Here is a 25,632-nt window from a genome sequence, read left to right on the forward strand (position 1 = left end):
GGTAACTTGTGTTTATCTATGTAATCAACTCAGATATATGTACAATGTATGTCCCGTATACCCCAGATTCTGTAAAGGGAGACGACTGGCTTTACATAATTTGAATGAAAGAACTACAGGATGCTGCTTTTTATTGCAATTATACTAATTTCATACTTGAAAAAAGTAGAATTGGAAAGGATAAAAACAAGGATATTTGAAGATCATATCTAATAATCATTAAGAGCATAGTGTCTGATCACAACCACAAGGCACAGATTACAAAGGCTAGGATGACAATGAGCTGATAAGTCCCAGATGTACAGTGCAGCACTTTTGGGGACATTGTTTTGGAGAGCCAGGCAGGCAGGGAAGCAGCAACAGTGGGGTAGAGGAACAGCTGGATAGCTCAAATAAGATGATGGGGTTGGTAGAAGAACCAGAATAGTAGAGACCTGCATTGAGCAGCTTCAGCTGTGTTGGCTGGCCTCAGAAAGGAGATGCAGCTCCCTGCCTGCAGTCAGAAAGGTGTCTGAGTAGGTGGAAATAAGAATGAAAAGGAGAGCCTACGGTGAGGACAGGCAGGCTAGAGCTCTGTTAGAAAAGGCAGTAGCAGAATAGGAACGTTGCAACAAGGGCAGGTCAGGAATTTTTTAACAAACATTTTTTTGTCAGAAAATGCCAGTTTGTCAAAATTGAAACTTTTGGATGAAACATAATGGTTTTGATTAAACAAAAGGTTTCTCAGCTCCAGGACAGAAGAGAATGACCCACCCCAGAATAGCCAATTGCCCACTGCTTAGAGCACTCTCCTAGGACCCAGGTTGTAGGCTTTGCTCTGCCTGATTTGGCCTAGTGGTCAGGCAGAGCAGACCCTTGAACCTGGCTTTTCCGTATCCCAGGTGAGTGCCCTAATGGGAGGTGTTGGGTCATCCCTGAACTAGAGACTGATTAAGCCACACATTATTGATGAATTATTCCTGTGCTAGGCTCCAGCCAATCCACAAGGCCAAAGCCACTCCGGTGACTCTCAGGGCAGGTATATAAGTCTCAAAGGAGAAACAGCAGATCAGTTTGCTCAGCGTCACTTCATGGCTTGGGACTCATCCCTGCCTGATAGTGCTAACAGACTCCATAAGCCTTAGCCTGCTCCAGCCTAGCTCTTGCTCCAACCCTGCTCTGATTCTTGATTCCAGCTCTGACCCCCCTGGCTTCGACCACTGGCCCAACTGCCACAGCTCTGACCACTAAGCCTGACCATTCCCAACATGGTTTCTGATACTCAAGCACTGGGCTAGTGGCTCTTTGGAGGGGGGACAGGGACTTTGTTATTTTTATGAAAATTTTGAAAGGTCTTGGTTTCATTCTAATGTGGAATGAAAACAAATTTAGAAACCTTGACATTTTCCACAAAAATGGAATTTGTGTAGGCCAGCTCTAATGGCAACCCTCTGACCAATATGATTGAACTGGGACGATTAAGACTGTGATGGAGAGCAAGAAGAGACAAAATGGTAGGACTTTTTGGTACTCACTAGTTCGATGTGGCTGTACCAATAACTCACAATAAAGGGAGCCATGCATGCATGCTACAAAGAATATCTGCCCTGTCTGCTTTAACTCCTAAGCATATAGTTTGATTTAATTCAACTGAATGATGCTTTTGTTACAAAATAATGGGTTGAAACTCATTGATGAAGTTATGGATGGTAGTGAATTTCATATTAACATACAAAACTTGGCAATTTTTTTGCACTTCACAATCATTTTCTTTTATACTTGAAAGGGGTCATGTCTATGTTTAAACAATCACAGGATATCAAGTGAATGGTATATATTTTGTTACAATGAGCACCTGCCTCTGATTGAAAGCATCAGTATTCAAAACAAATAAAATAAAAGACTTCTACGCTAACTTGGTACTAAACTCATAGCAATACTCTCCAGAGCTAGCTAACAAAATCTATGAAAGCAGCATTACATTGGACTGCGTATTCAGACATTTTAGTTACATTGGCTGCTTATTTTTCTGAACATATTGCAAGTAAACCCTGAAAGACCAGGATAAATCAATCATTCAAAGCCTGATAGTCTATTCTGCCCGAGAAATGTGCATGCACAGAGATAGGAGGATATAGCCTCCTCACATTATTCGTAGTAAATTTCAAATGTGGGGTAGAGTTTTACATATGCTACTTCACTTCAGAAAAAGTATGTTATACCTTTCACCTCTGCAAGAGGTAACTTAAACATTTCAATAAAACCACTGGGGTAGGTAGGTGGAAATAAGGTAAGAGAAGGTAAATTGGGACAAGGAGAACAATAAAACTGAAAAGTGATAAATGTAAAATTGATGAGAAATTTTTTTTTACACATACACAATTACATATAAATTGTGGAACTCATTGTCATAAGATATTATTCAGGGTAAGAGCTCAGTAGGTTTGAAACAAAAAAGATCAGACATATGTATATGGATAGTGATAACATTCAGAGTTACATATTAGATAGGACAAAATATATATATTAAAAATTTCTGCTTTAAGCACATAAGCCAAACAGTAACTGATGGGAGCTAGGAAGTAACTTCACTTTTCTGGAGGTTATGCCATAATTTTCCATGATGGCATTTCTTGCATCTTCATTTTTGGAGCATTTGAAACTAGACACTGCCAAAGAAAGGATATAGGATTAGATAGATCACAGAGCTGATTAAGTTCAGCACTTCTTGGGTTCCTAAACGTTAAAAACAGTTGGATAAATGTTAAATTTGTTAGTATGTATCTCTGCATTTTTGAGGGATGGGTGTCTGCAGGAGCAGCCCCACAAATCAGGTACTTACTGAAGTGCCTAGGTATGGATTTAGAAGCCTAACTTTAGGGACAGATGTTGGAAACTGTAGCCCATGGTCACAAAGGAAGTCAATGGCAGATCTGGGTACAGAACTCAGAACTAAAGTTGTTCAGAAATTTTCCATCAATGTTTTCTTGACAGAAGATGCAGTTTCTGCCAAATTGAAATTTTCTGTGGGAAACATTTTTCAGTTTTCTGTCAGGAAGGTTTAAGTGGAATATTTCATCTCAAGTCAACCCAAATCAAAACATTTCAGTTAGTCATTAATCTATGTCTGCTTGAGCTGCTGCAATGGGAGTTGTAGTTTGGGTGCCTTGTGCCCCCAATCTTCTCGTGAGCCAGGTTCCCTGGCTGGACTAAGTTTCCCCATGATGCACTGTAAACTTCTCTCTGGTTGAATCAATGTGGTGCACCACAGGACATATAGTCCAGCTGGGGAGTCCATCCCATATAGAATGGGAGCATGAGACACTCAAACTACAGTTCCTATGAAGCACCATGGCTGCTCAGTCGGACACAGATTAATGTTGAAGTAAACTGAAATTAAATGTTTCAATTCAGTTCAACAAACCAAAATGAAACATTTTGGTTAGCTAATATCAAAACATTTCACTTAAATTAGAAATGTCTAAATTACATTTTTCTAACTGAAATTTTCCTGAGCTTTCAATTCCATGAAAAGTTTTGATATTTCAGATATTCACCCTGATTCAGGATGAAAATAGATGTCAAAATATTTGCATTTTCCACAGGATGGAAATTTTGGTTTTTGATCAGCTCTCCTCAAAACCTCTGAGTTCAATGGCTGTGGCCTTAATCAAAAGATGGCATAGTCTTCCTCTCAGTAGATGATAGCAAAGGAGTAATACCAGGATTGAAATGCACTCATTTCTCTTTAATTTCCATTGGCACCTAGTTCACTCAGGCATTGTCTGCAGCCAAATATATACCAGTTTAGTTAAACTGGTGCAAACCTTTGTGTGTACACTCTATCTTGGTAAGCTGATACAATAATAATAAGTAATAATGAGACCACCACCTACCTCTTATATAGAGCTTTTCAACAGAAGATCTCAAAGCGATTTAACAAAAAAGGTCAGAATCATTATCCCAATTTTCAAACAATTATAAAAATATGAGTGTACATGCTCAAAGTTGCACCAGTTAACTAAATCAGTTTAAAATAACACCTTAATTTATTGGTGCAACTTTGGGTGTACAGCAGTCCATAGTGTGTCTGTCTCAGTTCTGTAAAATCAGAGTAAAAATACATCATTTCTCCCATGTTTTGTCTGTTGTCTATATTTAGACTGTAAGGTCTTCAAGGGCAGAGACTGTGTGTGTAATCTGAGATGTGGCTTCAAGGCACTACCATAATATAACCCCTAAATAAATTAAAGTAGTGCCAAAGTGTGAGAGCTGGGGTTAGCAACAGACCTCAAACTCCTACAAGGCATACTAACCACCACACAACAATTAGCCTAGAGCCCAAATTCTGGGGAAATATACAGAGATGATTTATTTCTTTCAAGAGAATTGACCAGCAAAACCAGCGTAACAAAAAACCTGCAAAATGATTTAAAAGACATAATACCTGCCATACATGAGGATTTAATTTTAAAAAAATTAAGATCTGAACGGTAATTGTGTTTCCATTAACAGCCGTGTTAGTCTGTATTCGCAAAAAGAAAAGGAGTACTTGTGGCACCTTAGAGACTAACCAATTTATTTGAGCATAAGCTTTCATGAGCTACAGCTCACTTCATCGGATGCATACTGTGGAAACTGCAGAAGACATTATATACACAGAGACCATGAAACAATACCTCCTCCCATCCCACTCTCCTGCTGGTAATAGCTTATCTAAAGTGATCACTCTGGATTTGTGCTGGAAATGTCCCACCTTGATTTTCATACACATTGTAAGGAGTTTGGTCACTTTGGATAAGCTATTACCAGCAGGAGAGTGAGTTTGTGTGTGTGGTTTTTGGAGGGAGAGGTGGGGGGTGAGAAAACCTGGATTTGTGCTAGAAATGGCCCACCTTGATTATCATACACATTGTAAAGAGAGTGGTCACTTTGGATGGGCTATTACCAGCAGGAGAGTGAGTTTGTGTGGAGGGGGGAGAGGGGGAGGGTGAGAAAACCTGGATTTGTGCTGGAAATGGCCCAACTTGATTATCATACACATTGTAAGGAGAGTGATCACTTTAGATAAGTTATTACCAGCAGGAGAGTGGGATGGGAGGAGGTATTGTTTCATGGTCTCTGTGTATATAATGTCTTCTGCAGTTTCCACAGTATGCATCCGATGAAGTGAGCTGTAGCTCACGAAAGCTTACGCTCAAATAAATTGGTTAGTCTCTAAGGTGCCACAAGTACTCCTTTTCTTTTTGTGTTTCCATTGTTATTGTTCTAGATATTGTATACTCACAGTTGTTCAGGCCTGTTAGCATGGTCATATCTTTTAATTATTATTTTTGGGAGATCAATGCCTATCAAAATAATGACCTTTACAGTAGAGCAGATGTTTCTGACACATTAATAACAGCCACCTTAAATCATGTGCCTTTGGACTCTTATTTCAGTTTGCATGTATGTTTTTTCTTTACTGATAGTAAAATCATCCCAGAAAAATCTTAAACTTTTCTAGATCTTTGCTGATATCTCCATAGTTTTAATACTGCATAGTTGAAGATATGTATTTAAATATTTTAGTGTTCCTTGCCGTTCAAAATTGTGATAGTTATGGACAGCACTTCATCTCTTCTGTTTAAAAAATAAATGAATTAAAATTTAAAAAAAGTCAGAAATATAGTAACTCAAAATCGAAAATATCACAAAAATGCTTTTCTTGCTTTCAATAGTCGTATCAATATTATGAGGTTGAAACTCCTGAAATACATGATTACTGTTTCTCAGAAGCCAGGGGAAAAATTATTTAAGATAATTGAAAAATGAGAATGGATGTGACATGCAACTAGCACATATGACTCACAAAGACAATATCAATCTTTGTTTTACAGCATTGTCTGCACATTTTCGTGTCTGTGAGCCATATACAGACTACAAAGGCCGCTACCACTTTGGTTTTCACTGTCCACGTCTTTCTGACAATAAATCTTACATCTTCTGCTGTCACCATAACAACACGGTATTTAAATACTGCTGCAATGAGACAGAATTTCAGACTGTTATGCAGATGAACCTAACGGGGAATGCAGATGGATATATGCATAAGTAAGTAAATGAGTTATAAAGTACTCTTTACCAAATTATTCCTAGTCTAATCACATAATGTAAGATATATTTAATGATGGAAGCAATTAGAATAATTGTACATACACAGAAACGTTCCTAGAAGCTCTTCTGTACAAGTCTTCTTCTCATGAAGGGGATGTTTACCTTTGCTTCTATTGCTTCAGTGCCCATTATATAAATTCCTAAGAGCATGTATGTAAATTTTATAAGCAAATAGGCTGTTTCTCCCCCCAAAATTGGACAAAACCGTGTTTAAATGTGTATCTGAAAACCCCAACAAGTGATGGCAAGAGAAAGGCAAGTTGACATTTTTCAGACTATCCCAAATGTTTTACATGGATAATTGCTATTTTGAATTTGTGCATGTTTTGCATATTAATGACTTGCAATCACGGAGCTTGATCAGCAAAATGCACTTGGTTGTTTAATCACCTTGTCTGCTGCTTGAGATCTCTTTTCACATTCTCTTTTTAAAAGCAGCTCTGTGGCCTGTTGTTAAAGATAGAAAATAAGAACTTTTGCAGAAAAACTGACAAGGTAGTAAGTAGATCCTGAATTATGGACTGCCCATGCTGTGGGGGCAAGATTTCCAGGTCCAGACTCTCTCCTTTGCACTACTCAAGAATTCTCACCGTGGCTGAATTCCCCTGATGGAGGGTGGCGCTCTCAACTGAGAGCCAGCTCCTAAGACAACTGCCCCCCTCATCCTGGCTCAGGGGCAATGTCAGGGGAGGGAAGGTTTCAGCTTCAGAAGGAGTGGTAGGGAGCGCCATTGCACCAGTTTTCAGCTAGTGTATGATTCTTAGGTCTTGAACACGCACCATTGAAGTCAATGGGAGTTTTGCCATTGACTTCTATGGGAGCCGGGGCAGGGTTGTAGGTCTCTTTGAGATTATATTCTCCTGTCATAAATTAGGCTATTTTAACTCTCAGTGGTGCCAGGGCCAGAACAATCAGAGAGCTAGTTATGCCTCCTTAATAGCCCCCTCACACTACTGTACTGAGAGTGTCTTGGATTTTGTCTACACACAAAAGTTGTACCACTGACTATGCCAATCTAGCTAAAACAGTGCAATACCTCTAGTGTGGTCTCAGTTATATCAGTATAGCTTATTCCCAAATGGGAAGAGGAATAAGCTATGCCAGTATAAGGCACCTTAATACTGGTATAAGAGCATCCACACTAGATGTCTCAGTTTAAAAAAAAAATCACCTCTCTAACCAAAACAGCTATACAAGTATAAAAACTGTCCATAGTTTGGGCCTTGGATGCATGACAGAATCTAGCCTTATATTTTTACAAAAGTGATACACCAAAAACTGTTCACTACCACCAAGTTTGTTACACCTTTAGAGATAAACTTGCAAAGCATTTTCTGGGGTTCATTCATGAGTTGTTTATTCATGTCGCCAACTTCAAATTTGTTTAATCTATTTTGGATTACTTAGACAATTTATTTATGAACAGTACTCTAAAAAGAGAAATGGATAGCATATGGGAGAGAGGATAATTTGGGGTCCCCGTTGGCAATCTAATTTTGTTTTCATACCTTATAGGAGTGGTGGCTAGAGCCTTTGATAAGCACCACTATTTATATATCTAACAATAATAATTAACAAATCATTCAGCTTTGCCACGGAACGTTTTACTTCCGTATTCCTTATGGGTGAAATTCACCTTGTGCCAAGAACCAGCAAAAGGGCCATGTGCCACTGAAGTCCTATTTTCAGGTTTGGACTGGGATTCAGTGGTGCATGAGGTTTGTGCTGCACATCTGCACAGGGGTGAATTGTACCCTACGTGTGTAAAATCATGCACAGTAGAAGGAGAATTAAAAAAGAGAAGTCCCAGGACCATGACTTTAGCATTGCTGCAGCTGAGCCAGTCTTCCCCTCTTTGCAACCTACTGGACTATCAGGACTGTGAAGGGATTGATCAGGGTCAGGAAAAGGAGTGGAAGCTAGAGATCTATGAGCAACTCTGGCCACAATCTTCAGACTTCCTGGTCAGGCACTCAGACAGGTTCTCCCAGGCAAAAATAACACAGCCAGTTCCCACCCAGGTGGTTTGATCATGGAGGGGTAGTTAAACTGCATTAATGAATCTCCTCCCACCCTACCCTACCCCACCCCACCCTACCCTTTCTTTTTGATGTGGTATTAATCCAAGTAGGGAAAAAAAGGAAACATCTTGCTTTATAGCTGTAATTCTCCAGCTCTTCCTCCCAATCCCCACCACTTCTGCTTCAGCCATGTACATTTTTTGTGGAAAGAATAATGACAGCTGTGTAGAAAGGGAAGGAGAATCCTGAATCACTGCTTCCTCCATCCACGTGAAACTTCAGTACTTTTTAGTGCAGCTTTGCCCTCCAGTCTATATAGAGAGCCTGACCCAAAGCCTGCGAACTTGCTGAGGGTGCAATCCATTCCATCATCCAGCTCATTAATGAAGATGTTGAACAAAACCAGCCCCAGAATCAACCCTTGGGGCACACTCCTCTTGATTCCGGCCGCCAACTAGACATCGAGCCATTGATCACTATCCGTTTAGCCTGACGATCTAGCTAGCTTTCTATCCATCTTATAGTCCATTCATCCAATCCATACTCTTTAACTTGCTGGCAAGAATACTGTGGAAGACTGTATCAAAAGCTTTGCTAAAGTCAAGGTATATCATGTCCAGTGCTTTTCCCATATCTATAAAGCCAGTTATCTCACCATAGAAAGCAATCAGGTTGGTCAGGCATGACTTGCCCTTGGTGAATCCATGTTAACCTTTCCTGATCACCTACCTCTCCTCCAAGTGCTTCAAAATGGATTCCTGAAGGACTTGCTCCATGATTTTTCGGGGACTGAGGTTAGGCTGACCGCTCTGTAGTTCCCCAGATTGTTCATCTTCCATTTTTTAAAGATGGGCACTATATTTGCTTTTTTCCAATTGTCCAGGACTACCCGCCCACCCCAATCGCCATGAGTTTTCAAAGATAATGGCCAATAGCTCTGCAATCATATCAGCCAACTCCCTCAGCACCCTTGGATGCATTGCATCCAGTTCAATGGACTTGTGCATGTCCACCTTTTCTAAATAGTCCTTAGCCTGTTCTTTCACCACCAAGGGCTGCTCACCTCCTCCCCATGCTGTACTGCCCAGTGCAGCAGCCTGGGAGCTGATCTTGTCTGTGAAGACCGAGGCAAAAAAAGCATTGAGTACTTCAATGCTAACATCAGTGGGGTTATATATGTGGTCAGATTTGGATTGATGTTACTGCAAATGGCCCCATGTAATTGTGAGTACAAGATACCAGAGAAAATGATACCTAAATATATTTTATTACTCTTATTCAGCTATATTGTATGCATATAAACCCTAATTATTGGTTTAAAACAGTGACAATGGTTCATTTACAATGATGCCAGAGGGCTATAGCTAAAAAGGAACATGCTTTAGTCCAAAGTTTTGGGACTCCACTTATTTAATGTACAGCAAGGGGATGGTGTAGATGGTTAAGAGACTAGACTCAGACCCAGGAGAGTGGGTTTCAGTTCAGCAAACTTCCTTTGTGACTTCCTTGGACAAGTCATTTCTCTGTGCCCCTGTTTCTCCCTCTGGTTTCTCTGTGCCTCTGTTTCCCCATTTGTAATATGAGAATTATAGCACTTTGCTACTTCATATAGGATTTTCTGAGTATAAACAACATCAATGTATGTGATGTGCTCAGATACTACAGTGGCCATAAAAACACAGGGGAAGACGGATCTAATTCCTCCTCCCCACCCCACTGTGTTTTGCTTTCTTGCTTTTGCATACAGTACCTTGAGGACAATAAGAAAAATGCACTAAAAGTACAAACAATGCAGGCTTTGTTGGGAAAGTAGGCCTAGGCTGTGGTTTTCAAAAGAGCCTAAGAGAATGAGGTCTGAATTTCATTGGGAGCTGGGCACCTTGTTCCCTTAGCCTTCGTATGCTACTATTTTAGAGCTTTGAGAGGGTTTGAACTTAATTTTGGTCTGAATCTAGTCCTTTTATCTCTCTATTATATTGGAATGAATGGGAAAACTAGAGTGAGAGTTCTGTAAAGCAGTGACCTCAAAACTTGCATCCAGTGCAGCATTCTGGGAGCTGATCTTGTCTGTGAAGACCGAGGGAAAAAAAGCATTGAGTACTTCAGCTTTTTCCACATCATCTGTCACTAGGTTGCCTCCCCCATTCAGTAAGGGTCCCACACTTTCCCTGACCACCTTCTTGTTGCTAACATACCTGTAGAAACCTTTCTTGTTACCCTTCACATCCCTTGCTAGTTGCAACTCCATTTGTGCTTTGGCCTTCCTGATTACATCCCTGCATTGTTGAGCAATATTTTTATACTCCTCCCTAGTCACCAGTTAACGCTCTCCCCAATGCTGAGCAGAAAGTCACAAAGCGTTAATCATAGCTCAGTGAATAATGGATTTTTCACTTTGGGGTGGAACAGAAAAAAAATCTAGTTTGACCAATGAAAACCAATGTTTTCAAACATTTTCATCAAATCAAAAGATCAAAAAAGAAACATTTCAGGTTGACTCAAAGGGAAATGTTTCGTTTTTTTGATGTGTTTGAAGCTGACCAAAATGCTTCAGTCAACTCTAAACAAATATTTTTTCAGTTTTTCATTTCAGTTCAGCCATTTTCAGGTGTTTTCACTATTTTAAAAAAAGTTGGCCAAATTTGAATTTGAAACACTGTTTCAAAATGAAAAGTCAAATGAAAATGTTTTGAAACAATTTTTTGACTTTGAAATTTTTTCCCCAACTGAAACTATTAGTTAATACATGAATAGTTTCGGAGTATCGGAAAATGCATTTTTGATGCAAAAAGAAATCTATTCACTGAAAAAATGTCACCCAGCTCTAATGTTAAAACATTAAGGGCCAAATTCTGTGCTTGGTGTAAATTAGCACAGCTCCAGTGAAATCAGTGGCGCTGTGCCAGCTTATACCCAGGAGAGAATTCGGACCTTTGTCTTCTGGGAATTTAATATGAAATGCCACAGGTTTGTTGGAGTTCAGTACCTGTAACATGTCTGTTCCCTGGCTTCATGCCTCTGACTGGGCAGTTCCTATATTCACTTCTCCTAGCCACAAACCCTGACTGCATAGGTTTTTTGTGCAGCATAGAGGTTCAGTGAAAGAGGTAATGATGCCAGTCTGGCTCAGCTCTCTTTCCTCCGACAGTTTTTGAGGCGTTACAACAGAATTGCTGCTACTTTAGTTCCCACCACTTTATGTAATCAAGGGGGTAATCTAGGCTACTGTCATTAGGCTAAATCAGCTCCCTGGGAGGTGTCCTGATAAAGCAGCCATAACTGTTCCTAAGATCCTGCAACCCTTCTGCAAACAGAAGTGAATGGAAGTTTTGCCTACACGGGGTCTGCAAGATTAGATGTTAAGTAGAGTATGCTTCTATTGCAAGGGATTAATCGGAGCTAAGATTAGTGATTCTTGGTATGTATAGTACTGTGTTCAATACACACATTTCCTCTGGTCTCACTGTAAGATCAGAGATCAAAATCATAAAATATAAATGTGTGCATGCACATACACATGCAAAGGGCACACAAAGTATATATCCAGCATCTCCTTCAGAGCCTATTGTTTAAATGCTTCCTAGCTTGTGGGTTATTACTTGCAGCCAGATTCTGCCAGCCTTATTCATCCTGAGTAATAATTTACACCATAACCTAAAAAGTAATACAAGAATTCCTTTCTCAAACTGACTGGGTGAAAATTTGGGGGGGAAACCTCTGTGATCAATATAAATGATCCTGAACTTAATCTACTCCTACCTGAGAAAATTAGCTTGGGAGAATACAATACTGCACATAGTACCTCATCCAATATATTTTGAATATGGCACTGTTCACGGAGTAAGGTATTACCCAACATGAGTAAGTGGCAGAATCTGGCTCCAATAAATATCTCTGCTCTCTTGAGGCTTCATCCAAAACCTCTTGAAGACAAAAGATTCCTATTGACTTCTATGAACTTTGGTTCAGGTCCTTGAAGGAGCAGCTTTGCATTATTCATTAACTCAACTATTTAAATGGTGAATTAATTTCAAAATGTATGTACATGACCCTTAAGGTAGACTACATAAGCTAAATTCAAACTTGATGTCATGAGCTGTACACGTGCTTACACAAGACCTGAATGTGTCTGTTCTGTTCCTGTGGACTAGAAGGGCATGATAACTACAGATTACACACTGTTACGACTAATGTTCTAGCTTGCATCTGTTTTAATTAGTCTGCAGAAGAGTAACTTGAGAATTGTTAGACAAATGAATGCTGGTCTCTAACCTGGTTACATTACAATTTCACATCATCGGATCTCTTTTCTGTGTTTAAAAAAATGTTAAGGCTTTTGCTAAGGATATCCAGTTGGTGCTCTGTGATTCTTTCAATAGAGAGAATTTTTGAGCTTGTAGTCAACTATAACCCACATACCCATATGAGAGTTATTACTGTTACAAAACTGTGTGAATAGTATTTTAACTCACCATAATCGAGAAAACAGGCTAAAGTCTGTCTAGCAAAGCGCTCGTTAACTTCAATGGGAGAATGCAGAGGTTCTATATTAGCTTGCCCCTGTAGTGCTGAAAATGTACTTAATTATGCTCCATAGGTTTATGAAAAGTTTTACTTCTCTTTTAATATGCTGCAAGAATTCTGTGAGGTTTTCAAAAGACCAGCTGGATTCTTTTTCCCAAAAGTTTCTGTTCAAGGGAAGAGGGATACACTTGGAGTGCTGTGTCAGCAGCAGCCAAAAGGGACACACTTTTGACAATTAAATTATGGACTTGGTTTGGTTATTTGGTTTTCTGAAATCCATCATATATGTCAAGTTTTCACAAGATTATTCCCACCCACTGTCTTTTTTCTTTAAGAAAACAGGGTGTGTGGGGTGAACCTACACAATGCAAAATTTCTTTGGGAAAGGTACGGGAGATTGACGAAGCAACGGACATCTGAAACTAGCCCTTTGGAGGGGAAATGTTTGAGTGATCTTTACTTATGGGCATGCCTGTGCCTGTAATTTCAGACAACTCCAATTAACCAAAACTCACCGTTCACCAAGTTTTAGTTATGTCCCCTGTGATTGTCCTATAGCCTCCTATTTGATGTGGTCCTTGGCCCTCAAACTCTGAGCAAACCTCTTCCCTTAAGCTAGCATCTCTAATTTTCAGAAACAGTCATGTGATGCTGTTAGATGTCCTTCAAGATCTCTAGCTAATGGAGACTGTATACATATAAACTGGGCTTAAGCCCCGGCCCAAAAGATAGCTAGGCATCTATCTCCATTTGGGATTCACAACGATTAACACCTAAGCCAGGTCAGCCCCCACCCCCCAGCCTCGTTTTTCATGAGAAAGGGAACAAGAGAGACAGAGAGGGAGAAAGGCCACCTACCCTTTGTAGCCAATAGCCCAGTGGTTAGACACTCACCTGGGATGTGGGAGACCTGTTTCTAAATCTCCACCCTGCTGAATTTGGAGCAGAGACTTAATTGGGGTTTCCCATATCCCAAGTGACTGACACTTTTGGCTGTATCCCACCAGTCTATAGTGTCAATCTCTCTCTCTGGGCCATTTAGTTATTTATACAAAGTAGAACATCTTCAACAGAAGAGATCAAGAGAGATCCACAGCAGAATACCCTAGAGCCTGGGGCTTAGAGCACTCTCCTGAAACAGGGTCCAGGAGACCTGGGTTTCAAGACTCTTCTCCAAATCAGGCGGAGTGGGGATTGAGAACAGCTCTCCCACAGTCCAGGTGAGTGTCCTAACCACTGGGCTATTGGGTATTCTGGGATGCACGCGCACACACACAGTTCCTGAGCTGGTCATCCTGGCTGTCATTTGTGTGGGGCTCTGAGCAGGCCTATCCCCATAGGTGAGATAGGAGGGGGAACACCTAGGGTGAAAATCCTGCCGGAACTTAGGTGTGAGCTGGGGTGCCAAGCGGCTCAGCACCATTAGGACTTGGGCAGTTTTGATCATGCCCACCAGCAGAACAGGGGTTTTGAGGATCTCAGTGGTGCCTAAATGTTGGGCTCAGGAGCCTACAGCGGTAGTTAGGTGCCTAAATCACTTTATGGATTCAGCCTTTAGGTACCACACTGATGGGCTCTCTAGAAAACGTAAAGGTAGCTCTAGGGACCTTTCTTTCTGTAACATATATGATAAATATAATTAGGAAAGGTCATACATAAGAAGTACACGTCAAAATATTCACTTGTATCCTCAGTTATACAGGTATCTAACCACCATCAGCCATCTGTGTATGGTTAAGAGAAAGAATTTGAAATGCATTGCTACTGTAATTATCAGCCCTGTCCAGAAAACAACATTCTCTATGGCTGTTTGCCTACATATAAATTATACAGCTACATTGAGCTGTTTGCAAGTGTTTTTTAAAAAGACAGAATTGTGGATTCCCTGATTTTTCCACATAGGCTCATATATGCCAAATAGAAGCTACTGATTCTGATTTTTTTTAAAAATGCTCTGGTCCAATCGTGCTTGCTAGTTGACTAAAGAGTCTCGGGACCTGGTGCAAAATTGGCTTGGGAAGGAGGAACAACAAGAGTGACTGCCCCTTTTGCATCTAGGGCCCAAAGTAAAAATCTAAGTAGGCTTCTGCAATTGGAAGGGGTGGAGATGAGGAAGAAAAGTATTTCCCATTCTCACAAGTCCTGATTCAAAGTCCACTGAAATTACGCAGGGTAAGTCTACACTGCAATTAGACACCTCCCATGCCAGCTGACTCGGACTCACAGTGCTTAGGCTAATAGGCTGTTTAACTGTGGTGTAGACGCTCTGGGACCCTCCCACCTGAACATCTACACCACAGTTAAACAGTCCCTTAGCCGAGCCCTGCGAGACCAAGTCAACTGGCATGGGCCAGCCACGGGTGTTTAATTGCGGTGTAGACATACCCTCTGAGGCTATATGTCAGTATAGCATATGTCACTCAGGGTTGTGACTAAGCCACTCCCCGGAGCGACAGAAGTTACACTGACCTAAGTACCAGCATGGACAGCGCTATGTCAGCGGGACAGATTCTTCTGCTGAGATAGCTACCACCACTCATTGGGGGCGGATTAATTAAGTTGATGGAGAGCTCTCTCCCACTGGCTTAGAAGGGCTACACTAGAGAGCTTACAGCTGCATCAGTGCAGCTGTGCTGCTGTAAGGTCTCTAGTGTAGCCATAGCCTAGGTCTTTCCATTGACTTCAAATGGACTTTGGATCAAGCCTATATTGTATTAGAATGAAAGCCAAAGTATTGGGTCATTGAGCTTTCCTAATAGGCCAATGAGTTAATCTGCTTCTAGTTAGTGGGTTAAAAGAATGCTGTCAGGTAATTTATGGTCCAGATTTAGGTATTGTATTATTAAAATTAGTGAAGGGCCTGAAGAGGAACCTTCAAAATGAAAACCTTTGCACTTCTTAGGAAGACACAGGGAAACGAGGGTAAAGAACATGATTTCAAATCTGGACAATAACACACATCAGAATTGCTTGACTAGGGAATTTCTGTAATGGACTGAATCGAAATAACCCTGAATCTTACTGAGATTTGAAATCCATATGTAAACCTGGATGTGAATATTGATATAAATTAAAATAGTTCCTTGCAACCCAGATAATGCATCCATGCGAAAGCACAGGAGAACTAGAGAGTAGTGAAACTAACTAGAAATGTGAAACTTAGGGCTTGTCTACCTGGCTTCACATTTTTTCATAGTATTATTTTTTCTTGATGTATGTGAAAGCTTTAATTTCAATATTAAAGTTAATATTTTGCACCATCATAATATTTAACAAACCATACCAATGTATAGAGTTTCTCCCTGTGAACAACCCATATAATTTATTAATTGCCTGTGATTTGCACAAGGTTTCTTCAACAATGCTGTTGTCCCACTATATCTTAATTAAAATAATGCACTTTCATTTTTGTACTTGTCAGAAACAGCTGTTATTTACAAGGAACAGATGGAGAACTCACATACAGCATGATTAATAAATTGGTGCTTTAAATTGCAGTGCTCAAAATAGACCTAATTTTTCACTAAGCGATTTTTAATGAACAAAACAAATTCCTAAACACAACCATAAAAATGTCTATATGAAACAACTAGAAGAGAAGGTAACGTTCCTGCCTACAAGTTCTTGCTTGCATATAAATTACATGATTTCTAACTTTATGGGAAACAAAAATACATTGTCCTCCCCACTGTGGGCCAAATTCTGTTCCCAGAAGTGGTCCTGGGGACTTCACTGAGATTCAATGGTTACAATGAACAGGATTTCTCCTTGTGGAGCTCATCCTGAATTCTTCACGCCCGACTCCCCTTTCATTTTCTAATGGAGTGACTCCAGAGTTTTACCAGTGTAAACAAGAGTATATCCACGGAAAAATCAGGAGCAATGCCATTGAAAATCTTTGCCCAAACCTCTCAGGTTATATTTTAGGCTCCAGTCCTGCAAAGACTTACAAAAATTACGAGAGACTACTCATAGTTCATAAAGTTAAGCACATGCACAAGTCTTCACAGGAACAGGCCTTTTAGAGGATCAGATGGGATTTTCAAAAACACTTAGCATTGGTCTACCTCTATTCCCACTGAAGATTTAGTACTAAACACTACTGGAAATCCCAGCATTAAATACCCAGTGTTTATTTGAAATTTTAAAGCTACATGCTAATAGGATCCATTAAGGGGCCTGTTCCTCCTCTTTTTAGCACCTGCTTTATACTAGTGTTACCTTCACTGAAGTCACTACAGTTACACTAGTGTAAATCCGTGATAAACGAGTGGCGAATTGGGCCCTTTAAATCTTGATGTGACAAGAACTCAGAATCGTACCTGAAATTTTGATTTAAAACAAAATTAAATTTATGAGCATGTTCTTGAATCTTTTCTCCCCTACTTCCTGGATATCAAAATCTGCCTTCAAAATGCTTTCATTTTTTGATTGCCTTTTAAGGCAAATTGTGGTGTCCAGCCATAATGTGTGTGACACACTGGACAGCAGTGCGTGTGTGTGTGTGCATGTGTGTCTAGAATAACATAGAAATGTACAAAATTGATAAGGCAGTTTCATTATATGATAGGGGAAGCATTGACAGAAATACAGGAGAAAAGCATTGCGTTTTCAGGCTACCACAGTAAATCTCAGGTACAACATACTACATTGGTTCACAAGCACACGTTTTTGGGCTTTGAATCATACCACTGCTTAGTCTTTAGATATTTTTTGCATTTAAGAGCCTGAGCCTGAACCCTAACAGAGGCAAAATTCCCCTTGAAAGACTCCCCATTGACTACAGTGGGAGATGGGTCAGGCCAATCGTGCATGAGATGCCCCCCTCTCCCCTCCAGGTTTTACAAACATATAAAAAGAAGTCAGATGCTGCCTTGAACTGCTTACAAAGACTCCACCCCGTCCAACACAGAATAGCTCAATGAAGTAAATCACTGAATATAGAGCTGGGTTGAGGATAGCATATCATTTTTGCAAAGGATTTTTGAGATTTTTTTGAAATTTGGCTTTGTCCCAAATCAGATCGAAAACCAAACATTTCAAAATTATCATCAACAAAGGAACAATTCTGGAAACAAAGCATTTTGTTTCAACTTCAACTTTTTTGTTTTGCATTATATGTCATTAATACAAAGTATTTAACCATTCAAAACAGTCATTTCAAAACACGAATTCCAAATAGTTTCTTCTGAAACTGCAGAATGGGACATTTCAACATTGTTAGCATTTTTCCTGGTTTTTCTTCCATAACAAAATTTGGGGGAAATCAACCCAATTTGACAGAACACATAGATTTCAGCAGAACTGCATATTCTGTTGGAATGTGGTTCTGTCGAAGTTTCTCTCACCAGCTGTAACTTATACATTCATTGCTTTCCCTGCTTTCAACAGGGTGCTGGTGGTTGAATGGCAGGTTTATATAATTTGTAATTCCCGTAAATGATGTATGCCTAAAGCATTGCTTGGGGGCCATATTGCAATTCTTTATGTGGTTTTCAAGACTCTGCATCTCTATCTACTACTCCTTTTGCTTCCTTTTCTTTTCCCACTTCTGCTCTGCATTTTTTCAATCACACCAGGCCTTTTGTCTGGAACGACCTTCCTACGCCATACACCTAACAACCTCCATTCTCCCACTTTAAATTTCTCCTCAAAACCTGCACGTTTGTTCTAGCCTAATTCTTTCCCAATCCCCAGTCTCTCATACCAATTGCCAATAGACCTAACAATCAGTTTTTAAAAAAACAGCTAAACTTGCTGTCTCAACAGTGTTTTCACTCTCCTTTGCTTTTATCTCCCTACTATTCTCTCTCACTTTATTTGATATCTTTACTCATTCTGTTCTGTCTTTATTCAATTAAGCTTTCTGAGGCACTTTTTTTATAAGCCAATGACAAGGTGGTAACCATCCTGATCCTTACTCATATATGTAAAAGGAGGTCTTGTGGCACCTTAGAGACTAACAAATTTATTTGAGCATAAGCTTTCGTGAGCTACAGAAGTGAGCTATAGCTCATGAAAGCTTATGCTCAAACAAAATTGTTAGTCTCTAAGGTGCCACAAGTACTCCTTTTCTTTTTGCGAATACAGACTAACACGGCTGCTACTCTGAAACCACTCATATATATGTTATACCTATGCCAACCGTTACACGTAAGCTTACTATGTGTTTTCACCTCTGTACTTATTGAATGAATTGTATTATAAAATCACTGGTCTTTGTAACGTTGAGTTTTGATGTACTTAATACTAGTGAAATGCAGCATTTTGGGTAACCACTCTCTTAACCCTACTCTACCAAAAAGACCTGCTCCTCTTAGATGAAAATCCAGATTATTTTTAAAACAAACAAAGCAGCAAACAAAAAACCCTGATAAATAGAGTGATGACAGTGAATGATCTGTTAAATCATTTCCTTTGTTGTTTTCTTTTTTTCCCCCTCCTCCCCAGCAATTACACTGCATTGTTAGGAGTGTGGATCTATGGCTTTTTTGTTGTGATCTTGCTGGTACTGGACCTTTTATATTACTCATCAATGAACTACGATATTTGCAAATTTTACCTGGCAAGGTGGGGAATCCAGGGAAAGTGGATGACACAGGCACAGAGCCGATGGATTAACCCTGCTCAGAATCCAAGCCAAGTACAGACTCAGCCTCAGCCTCAGATGTCACAGGCAGTACATACTTTAAAAGGAGATGCTTTGAACCCACCATTGATGTCTTTTCAGAGTTCATCTGCTTGGTAAGTTCAGATACTTTTGCACCATATTCTTTTGTGGTATAAACAGTCATCTGTCTTTTTGGAACATCATTATCAATTATGCGCCAGATTCTCAGCTGGTATATATTGGCATAGCTCCATTTAAGTCATCAGCTGAGGATCTGTACCATATAAATTTTACAGTATGAACTGCATTACAGAATCACCACTCAGAAGAAATGCATCAGCTTCATAGAAAATTATGATAAAAATATGATTGTCTCTAGAGAAATATGTGCTGGAGGTAAGTAAATTTACAGTACTGGGTGAATATAAATAGGTTTGGAAGGATTAGATTTTTATCGGTAAATGTCATTAAATGTCAATTTCACTGTATACACACACACAAACCGACAAAAATATATTTCCATTGATCATGAAAATATACATATCAGCCAAGTAAGAAAAATGCTGCTTGAGAACTTAGAGTTTGATTTAAGAATATTTACTTTGTATATTTTGACATATGATGTTGACAATTTGTGTTTTAACGGTGATAAAACTTTAACGTTTTGAATCTCAATATCTACTGTCATTAAATAATTATTGTCTGATACTCCCCATTGTCTGGCCTTCCCATAATTTCTGCATACTGTTAACATTTAAATAAATAACAATAAAAAAGCTTAAAAATAAACATTGATATTATCCATCAACATTATTAAAAAAATAATAAATTCTGCCAAACTAAATATAAACAAGGTTACAATCTTTGCTTCTACAGCCGATGAAGTGAGCTGTAGCTCACGAAAGCTTATGCTCAAATAAATTGGTTAGTCTCTAAGGTGCCACAAGTACTCCTTTTCTTTTTGCTTCTACAGTGTCCACTGTAGAGTTAATTATTAATCTAGCGTGCAAATAATATTCTAAATGTACCCAAGGTTTTGCCATGTATAGCAATTAATCTGTTTTCAGTTTAAAAAAAAAACACGTTAACTCCAAGTGTTCAATGTAAACACTAAGTGGAAAACAGTTTTAATTAGAAATGTGAGAAATCCATACTATCCACTGAGACACAGAAACAATGTGAAAATTAGCTTAATGTCTTATTTGCTTAGCCACAGAAATATAGCTGTATGTTAGTTACAGTGGGGAGAAAATGATTCTACAGATTTAAAAAGGACAAGTGACAGCCTAGGGTTTTTATTATTATTATTATTCCTGCCATGTTGTATACATGTATGTCAAAATGTGTTTTAATACCAACAGTTCTATAGCACTTAATGTTTGTAAATTATCTATTATTTGTATGGTGTCATGGGTGGATATGATGCTCTACAGAAAAATAAGAAGGAAGGACCCCCAACTCAAAACGTTTATAATCTAAAGGAATAACACAGTGAATGTACACAACATTCTGACAGTGGTAGTGGAGCGGAGTTACAAAAGTTAACAATCAAGAGTTGCAAAAATTAAAGATCATTTTTGAGTTTGTTTTGCTTCCTGTGAAGAGTTTATGGTCAGGCATTGGAATAGGGTTGGTGTGAACAGTTAACTGAAAGAAATGTGTAGAGCTGGTCGAGAATTTTCTGATGGAAAATATCATTATCGCAAAAAAAAAAATCAAAACTTTTAAGGCTGGGAGTCAGGGTATTCGGCCTTCAGTAGCCTGCCTCAAAGGTTCTTTGTAGTGTGTTGGTCCCAAAGTATGAGAGAGACAAGGTGGGTGAGATAAAAATTGTAGGGAAAATTGGTGGAAGAGAGAACTTTCATGCTTCACAGAGTCAGGTTTGGAAAAGGTAACCGGAGAGTCACAGCTGAATACAAGATGGAACAGATGGTTAAGCATAAGGGGTTAACACATGTTGCAAGAAACCCCTTGAAATGAAGTGGGCAATTAACACCACTACAGTCATAGGACAAAGATACAAATTGTTGTAAAGAGCCATAAAATCAGTGTCTCTGTTGAAGCCAGGACATTTGGTGTCTAGCAGAATTATGAATTAAGTTCCCAGACTCATCTTTTGAAGGTATTATGCAAGTGTCCTTTGAGGATGAGGACTGATCAGATATGGAGTGATTGCTTTGTGAAAGTGTGTTCACCCATGGGTGACAGAGCATTTTTGTCCTTTATCATTTTTCTGCATAGGTTCATTCGTGAGTATAGTGATTATTTGGTTTCACCCACATAGTTGTTGGGGCTTTTGATGCACTGGATGAGGTATACCACATGTTGTGATTGGGATATATAGGAAACATGGATCTTGAAAAGTGTTTTGTGGTGGTGAGGATATTGATTATCATAACAATGGAGATATGCCTGCAGGCTTTGCATCTGTTGTTCTGGCAGGTGCTTTGAGCTGGTGTGCGGTAGTCTTTGGGAAGCTTGCTTCTGATGGTAAGCTTCGCAAGGTAGGGAGGCTGTTTGATGGCCAGAAGATGAGGGTTGGGGAAAGATTTCTTTCAAAATGTGGTTCCCATCAAGAATGGGCTGCATTTGTTTGGTGATACTCTTATAGGGTTGAGTGTCGGTTGGTAGGTGACAACTAGGGATACACTGCGTGTCCACCTATCCAGTGCTGGTAAGAAGTATACGCCACACCTTCATCCACACTGCCCCTTTCAGCATGCGTCATTAGTGCTAACATGTCAGGGCAGTATCCCAGAGTCCCAGGATTGCCACTCATCCGGGTTTTACTCAAATAGTCCGGCTTTTGGCTTCTGTGTCCGGGTGCCATTTGACAAGTCCTGATGTCCAGTTTTAAGTGAAACACACAAGCAATGCCAACAACCTTAATGCTTCAATATGTTGTTTAGTACTGAAATATACATTCTATGTTTCAGTGTTGTTATACGTTAAACGTGAAAATATGCACTGTTCATTCATTGAACTTCAAATGTCATGTAGCTAAGCCTAGCACTTTCTGTTGTCTTGTTTTGACATATATATTACTGGGGACATTCTGCACCAAAAAATAAAAATTCTCTGCCAAAAAATTAAAAATTCTACAACATTTATTTGTCAAAATAACACTACATAATAACACCAGTTTCAATTATTTCGGTAATTTATTTCAAAATATCTGTCAGCAAGTATGTGCGTAACAATACAGACACACACAAAAATTCCCCCAGAAGTAGAGAGTTAAAGAAACCCCTATGACAACCCTGTACCTGTTTTTCTGTCTCCCCCAATCCAGCCAGAGGGACTGGACCCACAACCCCTTCCCCCTCAGAGCCCAGCCACAGGCCCACCCCTTGCCCAGACACCCGCCCCCTCTTCACCAGAGCCCAGGGATCCAGAGGGAGAAACAGACTGATGCTCGGTCCCAGGCTTGCATGGAGTTTCCTGCACACTGCAGTCTCCTTCCCTCAGGACATGCTGGGAACTGCAGCTGCCAGGAACCCTCTAGCTCCCTCTCTCTCCCCACAGCAGTGTCTTCTATGTGCAAGCTGGGAACCTGTCAGGGCCAGCGGTCCCTAGTGGTAGCTAGCTGCACTGCAGCCCATTTCTGTTCAGAAAAGGAAATTCTGCGCGCACAACATTAACTTCTGCAAAATTCTGAATTGCGCAGTGGCTCAGAATTCCCCCAGGAGTAATATATCCATTAACTGATGTGGCATGTCCAGTTTTGGTCTGTGGAAAAGGTGGCAATCCTACTGCATCTCCTGTATCACAGGAGATGCTATAGGAATTGCTTTGCTACATGTTGCTGGAACTCTATGTCACCTTCACACATTTGATGACTGCAGCTCCCTGCCATCTCTCCCTTCTGCCAAACTGTGTTGGATACATAGAGCAAGTCCATGAAGATGTGGTTCTGCTCCTGCTACTGCTCACTGGACAAATGTTCATGTGAGCAGAACCATCCAGTATCAGACACTGGACAGAATTGGTCCAGAGAGATTTCAGACAACGAAGACAGCTGACCCAGAGGGGGACTGAAAATTCACATGAGTCCCCTGCAGTAGATGTGTTGAATGCTGGGATTGCAATGGCATGCCCATGGGTTGACTGCCACTTCTGGTCCTGGAGACCCAGCACAGTGTGGTGGGACCACATCATCTGTGAAACCTGGGATGATGACCAGTGGCTGCAGAACTGAAGAAGGAGGAAGCAGATCTTCAAGGAGTTGTGCGAGCAGCTTGCACCAATCCACCAGTGCCAGACCACTTGTTTTCGGAAACCCATACCAGTGCAGAAGCAGGTGGCTATTGCCCTTTGGAAGCTAACAGCACCTGTCAGTTACCAACCAGTTCGGGGCTGAGAAGTCAACTGTGGGAATGGTGGTTGCACAGGTTTGCCAGGCTATCAGTACTGTGACGTACCTATGGATAGTTGTCATAACACAACTCCCTGAAATTATAGCAAGAGGATGGGTTTTCCAAACTGTGCGGGATACATCGACAGAATGCATGTACCTATACTTTGCCTATTGAAAGGGACCAATGAAGAAATGAACTGTGACGTTTAGGATTCACTGGTTCTCCAAGGCCATAAGCAGTCAGTTCATGAACATGAATGCAGAACACATGGGAAAGGTCCATGACACCAGGGTGGTTCAGGGCTGCAGAACAAAATAGAGGACTTTATTTCCCTGAAATGACATGACTATATATGGTGTTTCTGTGCCGGGGCCCCTTCGGTAATCTGCCGCTGCCCCTTCCCACACCGTGGCATGAGGTTCCTCCCCCAGCCTCCATTACATGCCTCCCATGCTCTGGATGCCAGTGTGGCCAAAGCACTTTGGCTTATTGTGACATGCGGTGCTTTGCATAACGTATATGAAGCTAAAGGGAAATACTTCCACAGCAAAGTGGGCATAGTACAAAACTGCTTTCCAAAGCCTTTAGTGGCAACCTGACCCCACCCATGTGGCACACAGCTTGTGGTTCCCAGCAGGCCAGGGAAATTTGTGATGCTGTGTGCTTGGACATAGTGAAACAATGGGGAGCCAGAAGATGACTTGGGAGTGTGCCAAGATACACTGTCAAGGTGCTGCTCAAAAAGCACACTAGAGCATGGTCACATCTTTCAGTCACGAGCTACCTCAGTGGGGTTAAATCCCCTGCAATTAATGTACTAATCAAAAGCAGACAACAGAGGGAGGATCCTTCAGGACAATATCTTTGGCCATGGCTTTGTGTAGTGGAGAAGGTTGACACACTTTAATGCCATCATTGAGCAATGTTTTTGTTATTTATTAACTGCTCTGTTTTGGGTTAATTTATGGGGAACACAAACATTGTTTAAAGTAATTACAAACAGTTCTCTAAGGTTTGGAGAGGGACTTAGTTTTGAGGAAAAAAATGTGTTATTTCTGACACCATAGCTCACATCTCTTATCAGATGCTGTGCATGATTGCTCTGTGGCATGAGTACTCCAATAGCTGCCAGGTGTAGCTGTTTAATGAGGGAGGGCGGAGTTGTTAGAGCACCATTCAGTGTCAGATATCTTTAGTAAGTTTAGTTTCCTTTGTGTGTGTATTCTCACTTAAGAATTTTACGGAAATGTCTCTTGTCAAGGTTCATTCCCCACTCTGAACTCTAGGGTACAGATGTGGGGACCTGCATGAAAACCCCCTAAGCTTATTTTTACCAGCTTAGGTTAAAACTTCCCCAAGGTACAGACTAATTTACCTTTTGCCCTTGGACTTTATTGCTACCACCACCAAGCGTCTAACAAATGTATAACAGGGAAAGAGCCCGCTTGGAAACGTCTTCCCCCCCAAAATGCTCCCCAAATCCTACACCCCCTTTCCTGGGGAAGGCTTGATAAAAATCCTCACCAATTTGCATAGGTGAACACAGACCCAAACCCTTGGATCTTAAGAACAATGAAAAAGCAATCAAGTTCTTAAAAGAAGACTTTTAAATTGAAGAAAAAAAGTAAAAGAATCACCTCTGTAAAATCAGGATAGTAAACACCTTACAGGGTAATCAGATTCAAAACATAGAGAATCCCTCTAGGCAAAACCTTAAGTTACAAAAAGACACAAAAAGAGGAATATACATTCCATTCAGCACAGCTTATTTTATCAGCCATTTAAACAAAACAGAATCTAACGCATATCTAGCTAGATTACTTACTAAGTTCTAAGACTCCATTCCTGTTCGGTCCCTGGCAAAAGCATCACACAGACAGTCCCAGACCCTTTGTTTCTCCCCCCCTCCAGCTTTGAAAGTATCTTGTCTCCTCATTGGTCATTGTGGTCATGTGCCAGCGAGGTTATCCTAGCTTCTTAACCC

At 40.3% G+C, this 25,632-nt stretch overlaps 1 protein-coding gene across 3 annotated transcripts in view; it reads left to right on the top strand.

The window, feature by feature from the left end:
• The window catches only part of SHISAL1 (shisa like 1), a 127,295-nt gene that overhangs the window by 51,491 nt on the left and 50,172 nt on the right, over positions 1 to 25,632 (top strand). Inside the window, exons 3-5 of one of the 3 annotated variants that reach the window (XM_073316468.1) lie at positions 5,859 to 6,072; positions 19,131 to 19,424; positions 19,587 to 19,807. In XM_073316468.1, the coding sequence (XP_073172569.1) occupies positions 5,859 to 6,072; positions 19,131 to 19,424; positions 19,587 to 19,638 (560 nt within the window). In that variant the 3' untranslated portion in view covers positions 19,639 to 19,807. Of the gene's footprint in view, positions 1 to 5,858; positions 6,073 to 19,130; positions 19,425 to 19,586; positions 19,808 to 25,632 lie in introns of those variants that run through there. The other 2 variants (XM_073316487.1, XM_073316478.1) reach the window with 2 other exon arrangements.

The sequence above is a fragment of the Lepidochelys kempii genome, chromosome 1 (genome assembly GCF_965140265.1).
Source record: "Lepidochelys kempii isolate rLepKem1 chromosome 1, rLepKem1.hap2, whole genome shotgun sequence".
NCBI classification, from domain to species: Eukaryota; Metazoa; Chordata; order Testudines; family Cheloniidae; genus Lepidochelys; species Lepidochelys kempii.